The sequence below is a fragment of the Zootoca vivipara genome, chromosome 7, assembly GCF_963506605.1.
Source record: "Zootoca vivipara chromosome 7, rZooViv1.1, whole genome shotgun sequence".
NCBI classification, from domain to species: domain Eukaryota; kingdom Metazoa; phylum Chordata; class Lepidosauria; order Squamata; family Lacertidae; genus Zootoca; species Zootoca vivipara.
Window position 1 is genome coordinate 46,896,294 of NC_083282.1, and position 12,387 is coordinate 46,908,680.

Consider the following 12,387-nt stretch of genomic DNA (forward strand, 5'->3'; position numbering starts at 1 on the left):
TGGCGGGGTGAGCTCCCGTTGCTTGGTCCCAGCTCCTGCCAACCTAGCAGTTCGAAAGCACATCAAAATGCAAGTAGATAAATAGGAACCGCTATAGCGGGAAGGTAAACGGTGTTTCCATGTGCTGCTCTGGTTTGCCAGAAGCGGCTTTGTCATGCTGGCCACATGACCTGGAAGCTATACGCCGGCTCCCTCGGCCAATAATGCGAGATGAACGCGCAACCCCAGAGTCGGTCACGACTGGACCTAATGGTCAGGGGTCCCTTTACCTTTACCTTTTTAACAGAATGGTATAAAATTAACTAAGCAAGTTATTCCAGCTCAAGGAGAAGTTAAGAACTGGAATAAATACCGTAAATAAATAAAAAATGCCTGTACCTGTAACTCTGTGAGAAAGAATATGAATCCATCAATATGCAGCAGTGCTAATTACTGGCAAAAAGTTAAACCATGCAGAAAACAACAGCCGTGGCAACTGGCCTTTGGAGGTGGGGAGGGGAGGAGCCCCTCTCTCCCACCCATCTGTTTTTTCCCACACTCCCCTTCAGGCAGCAAGTCCGCAGCATGTACTTAAAGTCTCCTAGGCGGGAATGAGAAAAATCACAAGGGATTTCTCTCTCTAGAAGGGAGACCACATGATTAATTCTAGGGGAGCGGGAAGGGGAAGCAAGTACTATTCTGATTGCTTTAGCATGATGTTTTGTGTAACAAGCTTTGTGTGCAGATGAGGTATCATATAAATAAACATTTACTAATCCCATCTCTGAGGCACCATACTGTACCGGACACCCACCCACACCTCCTATCCCCGTTAAATGTATTTTCCGATTGGAAGTGCGCCACCACCTTCAAAAACGAACGAAAAATAAGCTTATGTTTTGTACCTGCTTTGCTGTCCTCAGTAGCTGCTTCTGCACTTTTTTCATCTTAAGGACAACTGGATGAGGTAGATGGCATCACAATGACACACAGCCAATTCAGAATGAGGCCAATACAATGAATAATAACTATTACCGTACTTCCTGTTCTCACTCTGAATGCACTGAACAGAGCACCTTCACCAAAGGGAACACTTTTCAATGGAAAAAAAGATTGCATAAAAAGCACTCTCCCTATTTTACTCCAGCCCTACTATTTACAATTCTGTGGCAATAACAACAGATTGCAGCAGAGACGGATAGCCCTTAACAACAGGTGCTGCCTCAGCATATATTTCCCAGCAGCTACAATGACTTTACTTATATATTTTGGGTTCTGAATTAGCTTGTGACCCATTCACTGAACACATTTGTGCAGTATATAATTGTCATCCAAAAGGCGGGGGGGGGGGGGCACACAAGATTTTAAAGATTAAATTGGGAAATAGCAGGAAATGAAAAATGCCCTAATAGAAATTCATAGTAGCAAGCCTACTTTCAACAATAAGTATTTAGCTCTTCCTCATCAATTTAAATTGATGGGTCTTAAGTGTATACAACATAGAGATGTAGAAAGGGCCAAGAAAACTTTCCATGTAAGTAGGGACCAAAATGACTCATTAGTTTGTGAATAAGATAGCTAAAAAGAATATGTCAGAACTATATAACATCACAGATAACACATGGAAGACTTCTTTAATGTTCAAGTCAATACCACAGGGCATAAGACAAAGAAAAAAATAATGATTTTAAAAATGGTGGGTGGGTGCTTTCAAACAAAAATAAGGATCTTAGGTCTTGTAAGAAATCAAGTATTGCCTCTCCTTTTCATCCAGAATGACCTAAAATTTGGTAATGGAAAGCAATGAACGGATTCAATATACTGCAGTCATTTTGTGACCTGTTTGCAAGCATCACACATTTTTGGAAACAAATTGACACTAAATGACCCACAGCCCTTCCTTTTCACTGTCACAAATAAACGTGCTTCAGTCAGTTCTGGTTCAACTTTTGATAGATAAAATCTGCTGAAAATTTACTCAGCCATAAAATATTCCCATCTGAGTGCTACTTACTATCCGCCTCCGTTGATGACATCAAGCAGCACAGAACTAGTGCTGGCACAAAAAACCCAGGGATGCTGAAGTTAGGCACCATATTCCAAAGTGGAGAAAGTCACCTTTACTCCAAGGCAAGCAGTCAATACATTCAGCGTCAATGATGCAGACTTATTCCTGCAAACCAAAAAAAGATAAAATGAGTCAGACCCCAAGCAAATCTAAACATATTTTAAAAGCACTTTTCCTACCCAAGTGAGAATGTACCTTGTTCTATATCACTGCATTTATCATGTTAGAAAACTAATAATGGATATCTGGATTGCATATTTATTGGATTTGCATTACTCATACTAAGGAAATCACATACTCCTTGCTGCATACAAGGAAAGACTATCCACATGCAATGTCAGAAATTGTTTAAAAGGGAGGGTTTAAAGTTTTATCTTTCTGAGTAACTGTCATTCTATTTTGAAACTGGATACATTTTTTAAAAATGCTATTTATGTAGCTGAGATCTTCCATTTTCAGAAGAAAATACTTTTCCCAGTCCAATACTGAAGGCAGCACCCAACATGATGCTGGTAGAAGTTTCCCACTGCACAACTTTCACAATCAGCATACCCAAAATTTAAAAGATTAGGGAGGAAATGTAAAAATGCTATAAATGAACCAGAAGATTATGAATATATAGGGTTTGTTCCGATACCAGAGGGATCACTACCAGAACCCTGTCCTTCCATCCTCCCCTTTACTGAATGTCTCTTCAATGAGCAAAAGAGATAGGCTGGACGAGAATATGGGTTGCTTCCAGGCTGCTCTCAAAAGAAGTACTGAAGCCACATAAACTGTGAGTGAAGAGCTGGAGGATCTCTCTCACCTTTGATTTTATAGTTATGTGGTTGGTATATTCAGAAACCCAATGGCTATCATAATTTCTTCCCAAACTCTTTAACATTTTAGGAGACCAGTGGGATGCGTCAGAAAATTCTGACACTTGCCAGTAAATCTAACATAAGATAAAGATAGCATTTGAATAATTTCTCTCTCTTCATGGCCAACCTTCACAGCTACAACTGCAAGTACATGAGGATAGGAGTCCTTCTGGTAAATATGAAGTTGTTTTTACCGGTACTTGCATTGTGCCCTTGGAATAGGACAGGGGGGAAATAAAAATAAAATAAAATCAACAGAAAATGTTGCCAACCATGTGTGAATCCTGCACATTTAGATGCAACATCAATATCCTTATTACTTAAATTGGCTTCCTACCCCATATGCCAAATTATCTTCCTGTTTCAACCTCTGCATCCTCTTACTCTCTGGGGCATCATCTGACTCCTGGATCTGCAAGTCAATTCATACCTTATACTTTGAGCTTTGGAATAAAAAGCACTGAAGCTTAAAAGACAAAGCATGCATCTAGCACCACCAATAGTGTGTTCTCCAGTCATAGTTAAAAATCAGGCTTCCCAGCAAGGAAGAAAAGATTAAGCCGCTCACTTGTGTGCAGTAGTCAGCTATATCATATTTGTATCTTGCCACTTAACTTCAGTATTTCTTGTACCTGATTTTTTTTGAAGTAGTAATAAAGTATGGATTGGTGTGTTATGTGTGTTATGTTCCAAAAACATTTGAAATGTCAAGCAGGAGCCATTCTGCTTCCGACTTTCAAGATTACAGAAAAAGCAAAATTCTAAACACTAAAATTCTATCATCTGTCATGGCTAACTCTTCTGAATAGCTGCATTAAGGACATAATTTCTGATAACTGACAGGGTACTGGATTCTATTTACTATGAAACTAGAAAATAAAACAAATAAACGAATATGCACAAATTTGCTTGAAATTCTGGCTTCTTTTTGATAAATTATTCTAAGGCTGGATTGGAGAAGTATCAAGCACCTCTTCCGCACTCAGAAACAATAAATAATCTCACCAAAAATGGAAGTGAAAGAAGAGATATGCTGTGAAAGAGAAATGCAGAGTTTGGGAATTCAGGCAGAAAATAAGAAATCTCCTTGCAGGACAGCAGCTATTCCTCATGTGCATCTCTAAATTGAAGAGTGGCTGGGGAAACCCAGCCAGATGGGCAGGATAGAAATATATTATTATTATTATTATTATTATTATTATTATTATTATTATTAAGACCAAAATATATCCTCAAACAACCAAACAAGTGAGTCACTACACTTCAGTAGCTGATAGAAGAGCTAAGTGAGAAGTTGAATAGTGTTATTTGCATAAAAGGAAAGGTCACATGTACCGGTATTAACTTGCCCCAGTCTGAAAAACAACATGAAGCCTGTGGTGTGGCTCTGTCAGTATAGGACTGCCCAGTACCTCTAGTCCTCAATCATGTCCAAGTATACACAGGCTTGTCATCTCACAGGGGGCAAATCTGGAAGGAATTGGCATGTGGACATCCTCCAACTCCCTGCCATTGCCACCTTGCTCATTTCATTTTTTACCTCCTCGTCATTTTCCTGGTTATCAGGTTAGTGTCCCCTAGTACAGGACCAGTTAGACCAATGTTTTAGTACACTCATGTGTATTCCTTAACTGTAAGTATAATGCCCAGAGAAAACTAGAGGCTAACAATGAAGTCCATCACACTATGTGAGAAACCTGGTGTTGAGGGAAGAAACCAGCCCTAAACTTTCCTTTTTATATCCTCTACTGAGAAGGCAAGCAGCATTGTCTAATGATCCTGAGGGATATGTTTAACTAGCTATTCTTAATTATTAATCATTAAAACTTTGACCATGTCAGGAAGGTACACATGGTGGGCCATGTGAGAAACTGTGCAAAAGGGAACAATAAGAATATACTATCCAAAGTATACTATCCAAAGTAGATACCAGTCCGCCTGTGTATTGCACAAGGAAATGAGAATATAGCCATTTAATTAATGAGCTTATGACTATGTACACCGACTGCACAGTGCAGAGGCACTATAACGGGAACACAGTTTGGCAATACTGGGGGGAAGAGACAGAAAAGGTTGCTCATCAAGATATAATTAGAGAACAATGCCAACAGAGTTACTGCAGTGCTGGCAATACACACACACACACACACACACACACACAGTATATCCTGCTTTGTATATTAACTTGTCAACAATAATGTAACCATATAATCTATTCCAAGATCGTATTTGATTGGAAAACTGCCAAGGCCATATATTCAGCATCTCAAAATTGGTCATTTCTCTCTTCCCTTATGTATATTGTATAGATTAGATACCATTTACATTCAATTCTGCTGTTAGCAGACAGCCACTCCCAAGACTGCCCACTAAGTATTAATCGCACATGCTGTCAGTCAGCAACCTTCCATACTCTTGTTTTAAAATGGATAAATGAAGAAGTGTGATATAAAGTAACAGAAATGAAGGCTGAAAAAGCTCAGCTACTACTCCAGTAAATTGGGTGCAAGTCTCTTAAGGAAGCCACACACACACACACACACACACACACACTACACACACAATTACATAATTAAATACAACCCTATTAAAATTATAGTCCTTTGGCTAATTAAACAATATATGACCATTTTGTGTTTTTATATTGTAAACTGCCATGTGATCCTCGGATGAAAGGTGATTTTTTTGGGGGGGGGCACCACCACTGAAACATTTCCAGTACATCCATTTAAAAGCACACAAATGCACACACTGTACAATGCCCACCCCCAGAAGATCCTGCCACAACAGCCAGCTAGTGAGCATTTGTTTGTCTGTGAAAAGAAAACAGAGAGGGAGCTAGTCTAGCCTCCTGTGGAAGAGAGTTCCACAATCTGGGAGCAGCCACCAAGAAGGCCCTCTTTTGTGTCCTCACCAAATGTGCCTGTGAGGGTGACAGGACTGAAAGAAAGGCCTCCCCATAAGATCTGAAGCCTGGCCAAGCTCATATACGATCCCTTCACATAGCCGTTATAGGGCTTGGGAAGTCGTAACCAACACTTTGAACTGTGCTCAGAAATGGACCGGGAGCCAGTGGAGCTGTCGTAACAGAGTTTCTGTTTTCCCTGTAACCAACTCTGAGAAGGCAATAAGATATAAGCAAGCAGGTGTGGCACAGTGTTAATAGAGATCAGAAATACTGGAACGAACATTTAAAACACAAACTATTTTAATATAAAAAAGAGACACCTAAAACGTGCTCCCCCCCCCAAAAAAAACCCTTGCCCAGTTCCACCTGATCTGTTTGATAGCTTAGGATAAAAGCTGCAATTATTGTACATTTTGTGGGATTCACAAAATGCAGCAAGACCAGCTTGGGGAAGAGTACTGTGAGAAAGACAGGCTATCTGTGATTCTGAGGTCCTCTTCAAAGACAGTATTTATTCCTGTAGAGATTGTCTTTTCAAAGTGGTTATTGCCCAGCAGGCAATACTTTTTCCCTGGCACAATTCCTGAAGAAAGTCTTGTTAAGCAACTGTGAAGTTAGGCTAGAAAGCATTCATCCCCTTGGTTATCTGAACCTTCCCATCATCAGCACTGCATTCTAGGCACCAACAACTACAGGGAACACCCTCTCATACAAAGTCCATTCTCATGCCTTTAATTTGAGAGATAAGGAAACTGTGGTCTGTATATCACCGCCTTTAAATGAAATGCATACAATATTTAGAATAAGTCCAGCAGCTCAACTCTCATCAGGGGTTACTGATTGATCGGTACAAAACCACACCTCTAGCAGAGGGAAGCAGCTTTCTCATGAAACAATCCTTTAAAATGTCATAAAACCGCCTCTCTCACCTTGATCCTGACATGATATATGATCAGCTCGTGTGAAAGCAATGAATGATGCCTCTTATGACTGCTTTATTAGATTTAATTCCCATTTTTCCTCTCATCCCACTATACAAAATTTTCTTCTGCCTGATCTGAACGCACTCAAAAAATGTTGCAGTGATATAGATAACAGCAACAAATTACTAAGCAGATACAGTACTGAAATCCCAAAGAATGTTTGTATTCAAAGTCAGGGATCTTCTGTGAAAGAACTAATTCTGTGCTACAGTTTGTCAAGGTGTATCATAGTTGTCTACATCATTTGAAAGAACTGAAGTATGCATAACGATTCTCTTTCATTTTCTGGGCCCTGGTTTGCAGGACTCTTTCCACAAAAACAAGAGGGATTTCTGGATTGTGCTTCCCTCCTATAGTTCACACAAGTAACAAGCGAGAGGACTCCACATCTGCTTTGTTTTTTTAATTTCTGTTTCCTCCCCATACATGTTTACAATGTTACCATATGGGCATGTATACCACAGCCTCTGCTCCATGTGAGTGCTGAATGCTTACTGAGTATATGAGCAGAGAAAGACAAGACTGCGGCAGGGTTGTTCCTGCAGTGCCAAGGAGCTGCTGTTTAAAAGCTGAAAAATGGAACCGAGGGACAATAAAAAGATGTACTCTAGAACTTAAAGCTGATTCCTAATAGCCTAGGGACAAGTAAGCGGAGAGGAGTCAGAGATTAAATTCTAGAATGAACGGTTATGGCTCTTAAATGACAAACATACCTTCCTCATACTCACTACTCCCCCTTGTGTATTGTAATTAGGAGTGAAGTAAACACATGGGGGAGGGAAGTGGGGACAAGCACACTAGCTCTGCCTGCATCACCATTCTGATCGCTTTCCAACTCCTCATAAAGGGAGATTATCTGCAATGGGAAACCTTAGGTACTTATGAAGGCTCCGCGCGCATTTTAAAATCCTGGAAAATCCAAGTTCTAAAATGTATGGGGAGCATCCACAAGTACAGAAGGCCCTGTTACCTTCTGTGAGTTAGAGGAAGTGGTGGAGTTACTGCACTCTTCCTTTCTGCCTCTCCCCCCCCCCCCGCCCCCAATGTGGACTTAACTCCTAATTAGAACGCATGAAGTATTCTCGTTCAAATACTTTTCAAGAGCTTAAGTCCTCAGGAGACCTACAAATGCACCCAGGTTTCACCTGCAGAATGCTAGGACTTGGGGTCCACAATTTTGGCTACTCTACGTTCCAATCCTCAAGTATGGAGGCTGTTCTCTGAGGGTTAAGTTAGAAGATCAGCTATTTCACATTTGAGCTCTTTGAGAACTCTCGAGTGGGCTTTTCTGAGCGGTGGCAGCAGCACTAAAGTAATTCTGGAAATTTCTGCAAATGTTCTTCTTGAGAAAGCGAAACAATGCTTTTCTTTGCTGCACACTGGGTTTTTGCAAGGAGGAGAGAGAGAAAAACTATTCCTCTTTTCCATCCCCACATTACCTACTGAGCTTCTTCTGTTGCTTCTTGCAAAAGCCCACAATCCTTTAGTCCACTGAAAACTCTGTGTGTGCATGCATATAAAGGAGATGTGGCTTCTTTTTCTTCCTTCTTTGAAAGAAGGGGCAAGTTCTCCATGGGGATTTACAGACGGCAGCAGTATGCTGGACATTCCTGGGATAGCTCAGCCGGTAGAGCCTAAAACTCTTAATCTTAGGGTTGTGGGTTCAATCCCCACGTTGGGAGAAAGATTCCTACAGTTCAGGGGGTTGTATTTGATGCCCCTCATGGTCTCTTCCAATTACAGTATACAATTCTATGATTCTAAGAAGGAAAAGAAACCACCCCTCCCACAAGTTGGGTCTCCCAGAAAGCAGGCTTCTGCTGAAAGTGTGAAGAACCTGTCACTGGCAAGAGGCTGGGGGAATTTACAGAACCTAAATGTGATGCTGGCACTACAAAAGCTGTAAAATCAATCAGCTAGACTACAACAACAGAAGGTGCAAAAAAAAAAAAAAATCAGCAGGAAAATGATCAATCCTCATTCTTATGCAGGATATATAAAGGTAAAGGTAAAGGGACCCCGTGACCGACTCTGGGGTTGCGGCGCTCATCTCATGTTATTGGCCGAGAGAGCCGGCGTACAGCTTCCAGGTCATGTGGCCAGCATGACAAAGCCGCTTCTGGCGAACCAGAGCAGCACACGGAAACGCCGTTTACCTTCCCGCTGTAGCGGTACCTATTTATCTACTTGTACTTTGATGTGCTTTCGAACTGCTAGGTTGGCAGGAGCTGGCACTGAGCAACGGGAGCTCACCCCGTTGCGGGGATTCAAACTGCCGACCTGATCGGCAAGCCCTAGGCTCTGTGGTTTAACCCACAGCGCCACCCGTATCCCTCGCAGGATATACATATGGAACTAAACTGTACTTTTCTGAAAGTCTAAATCCATTCATTTCTTCCCAATTCATCTTTCAACCTGTGTGTTACAGAGAGAGAAACTACCTGTAAAATACAAGACCTGAGCACAGCCTTAAAAAAAAAAAAAACCCTACTCAAGTTGCGGCTATCACAAATTACAAGTGTGTGTTTCCTTATATCTCAATTATTCCTCACAACTTTTATACATCTTGTTCACCAGGGGAACTGTCCTCCACTAATAGACTGATTCAAGATAAACCTGGATTGTAATAGAAGATCCACCTCAATGAGTTATGTACCTCACAAAAGGAAGTGGCCTTTTATAATGAAGATTTTTTTTGCTGACAGAAAATGGAAAGACCTTTCAAAAGGGTGTCTTCCAACTGCTATCTCAGGAATGTCATTCCTTTGCTATTGAAGTTACTCACTCTTTTTCGACTACTGACTTTAAGTGACCTTGCGAGATACCTAAAGGGGATACAGAATGTGCAGACTCTTGGGAAGACTTTCAGTATTTTTTTATAAAAAAACAACTGAATTTGCTGAAGGAATAAAGTTACTGTTAGTTGATTTTTAAATCCATTCAGGCATTAATGTGCTGAAATGTACACTCCAAGTCATTATGATCCAATTCACCACTTTCTCTCTCTCTTTCTTTCTCTCTCTCTCTCTCACACACACACACAATTTGCAGCACTTAGAAGGAAAGCTCTATTAATTCTGTTGGTTGCCAAAGCTTACATTCCTGAAGGCAAAAGCTTTATAGGGTAGAGGAGGGGCAAAGTAAACTTAATGGTGTGAGAGAAACCAAGCAAATTTCATAGTATTAGCCTGTTTTTAAGACAAAGCAAAATGCAAGAAAATGTTCAGCACACTGCAAACACATCTCCTCCAGTGCTGGGTGGTGGTGGAAAACCACAGCTTCTTAGGATTATGCACCAATACATAGTACCTTTATAGCAATTGTGCTTTGCATTTTCCAATTCTCCACCTTTACAGATAGGATGCAAATGTAGCAATACTCTCATTAACAGTGTTTTCTTGTTCACACTGCACTCTGTATGCCAGTTGGGAAAATAATAATAATATTTTGCCTTTTTGGAATGTACCCTTGAACTCTTGTTTGCCGAGATGGAAGAGGTGTGTGTGTGTGTGTGTGTGTGTGTGTCTGTAAGTGTGTTTGACATTCGTATGGCTGAACTGCAGCCGCATCCATTGCTCTGCCAGTTTTTCCCAATGACCCTACCCACCACTGGAACGTGGTCTCTGGTAGGTTGTCCATGAGGAAATGTAGCCCTCAGGTTCAAAAACTTTCACCTTCCCTGGCTTAGAGCATCATGCATAACCAAATATGGCAAGTGGAACTGGTGCTGGCAGCAGCATTTGGGGTGGGATGGGGAGAGAAGAGGAAAGAAAAGGCGCAGAAGCGTGCCAGATCAAATTTATTATTATTATATTTGTTAACCACTTTTTTAAAAAAAAAAGCCTGAAAACTGAAAGTGACTCACAGAACAGCAAAGATTAAAAACAGATCTAAAATCATCATAAAAACCATCTAAAACACTCTCAATAATATGCAAATCCAATTCATTTCCTTTCCACTAAAAAATATGCTGAGGATTGAACTCCAAAGACCTGGGTGAATAAACATACAGTGGTACCTCACGTTAAGAACTTAATTCATTCTGGAGGTCTATTCTTAACCTGAAACTGTTCTTAACCTGAGGTACCACTTTAGCTAATGGGGCCTGCCACCGCACGATTTCTGTTCTCATCCTGAAACAAAGTTCTTAACCCGGGGTACTATTTCTGGGTTAGCAGAGTCTGTAACCTGAAGTGTCTGTAACCCGAGCTACCATTGTATTTTTACCTGGCACCTAAAACCAGATAGTAAGGGTACCAGACATGCCTCCCAGGGGAGAACATTCCACAGCTGGGGAGCCACCACTGAGAAGGCCAGTTCTCATGATGCCAGCCTCCAAACCTCCCTGAAAGGAGGCATTCAGAGAAGGGCCTCAGATGAAGAATGTAGGGTCCAGGTTTCTTCATGTAGGGAGAAGCTGTCCTTGAAGTACTGGGGTTTATAGCCTCAGAAACTAATTGGTAACCATTGCAGCTGTGCCAGAATTGATGTTATATATTCAGACTGTTTTAATTCTGGTCAACAATCTGGCTCAATTCTGTGCCAGCTGCAGTGTCCAAACTATCTTCAAGGGCAGCCCTATGTATAACTCATTACAGTAATCTAACCTAGAAGTTAGATGTTAGGGATGTTGGGGCAGAAACTGAAAGGCGCTTGGTAGACTTGATATGGTATTGCTCAGCATAATTTGTATATTTTTATGCCCAAGATAAAATTTGTGTAGAACTATAATGGTGAAAAGTGCGTATCTAAACAAGTTCTTGCTCCCATCCTATGGATAAGAAATGAAGGCTATGCTAGTTCAGACTTTCCCTAGAAAAATGGCCTGAAGGAAAAGAATGATCAGGATTTTCCTCCTATTGACAAGTTCTTTATTAGATCTCTTCAGTTTCAGTCTCTGCAGTTTTAAATTATGCAGTCACCAAAGATACCATATACATATTTAAACAGTCAGAAGAATTAAACATTGCAAATATTAAAACCAGAAGCATTAGTTGTTGCCTATTAGCTGCAACCATTAAAATTATTGTGTCTTTACAAGTCACATACCCCATACAAACAAATAAGCACACACACACACACACACACCCAATACAGTAGTCCTGCTCTTCCTTTGACATAAATCAAGCGCTGCTTCAAGCATTTAGGAATCATGGTGAAGGTATTTCAGGCAGTAAGATTTCCTATGCAGTAAAACAGGCTTGAAAAAAACAGCTCACCCAAGGTCTATAGCAGGGGTTCCCAAACTAAGGCCCGGGGGCCGGATGCGGCCCAATCATCTTCTAAATCTGGCCCGCGGACAGTCCAGGAATCAGCATGTTTTTACATGAGTAGAATGTGTTCTTTTATTTAAAATGCATCTCTGGGTTATTTGTGGGGCCTGCCTGGTGTTTTAAATGAGTAGAATGTGTGCTTTGATTTAAAATGCATCTCTGGGTTATTTGTGGGGCATAGGAATTCATTCATACTTTTTTTTCAAAATATAGTCCGGCCCCCCACAAGGTCTGAGGGACAGTGGACCAGCCCCCTGCTGAAAAAGTTTGCTGACCCCTGGCCTATAGGAACTGGCTCCAGAGAAGACTGATC

At 40.9% G+C, this 12,387-nt stretch overlaps 1 protein-coding gene across 6 annotated transcripts in view; it reads right to left on the reverse strand.

The window, feature by feature from the left end:
* The window catches only part of PTPRF (protein tyrosine phosphatase receptor type F), a 482,320-nt gene that overhangs the window by 293,882 nt on the left and 176,051 nt on the right, over positions 1-12,387 (reverse strand). For all 6 annotated transcript variants that reach the window (XM_035122098.2, XM_035122099.2, XM_035122095.2 and 3 more), the window contains exon 3: positions 1,994-2,152. In XM_035122098.2, the coding sequence (XP_034977989.1) occupies positions 1,994-2,075 (82 nt within the window). In that variant the 5' untranslated portion in view covers positions 2,076-2,152. The remainder of the gene's footprint in view (positions 1-1,993; positions 2,153-12,387) is intronic.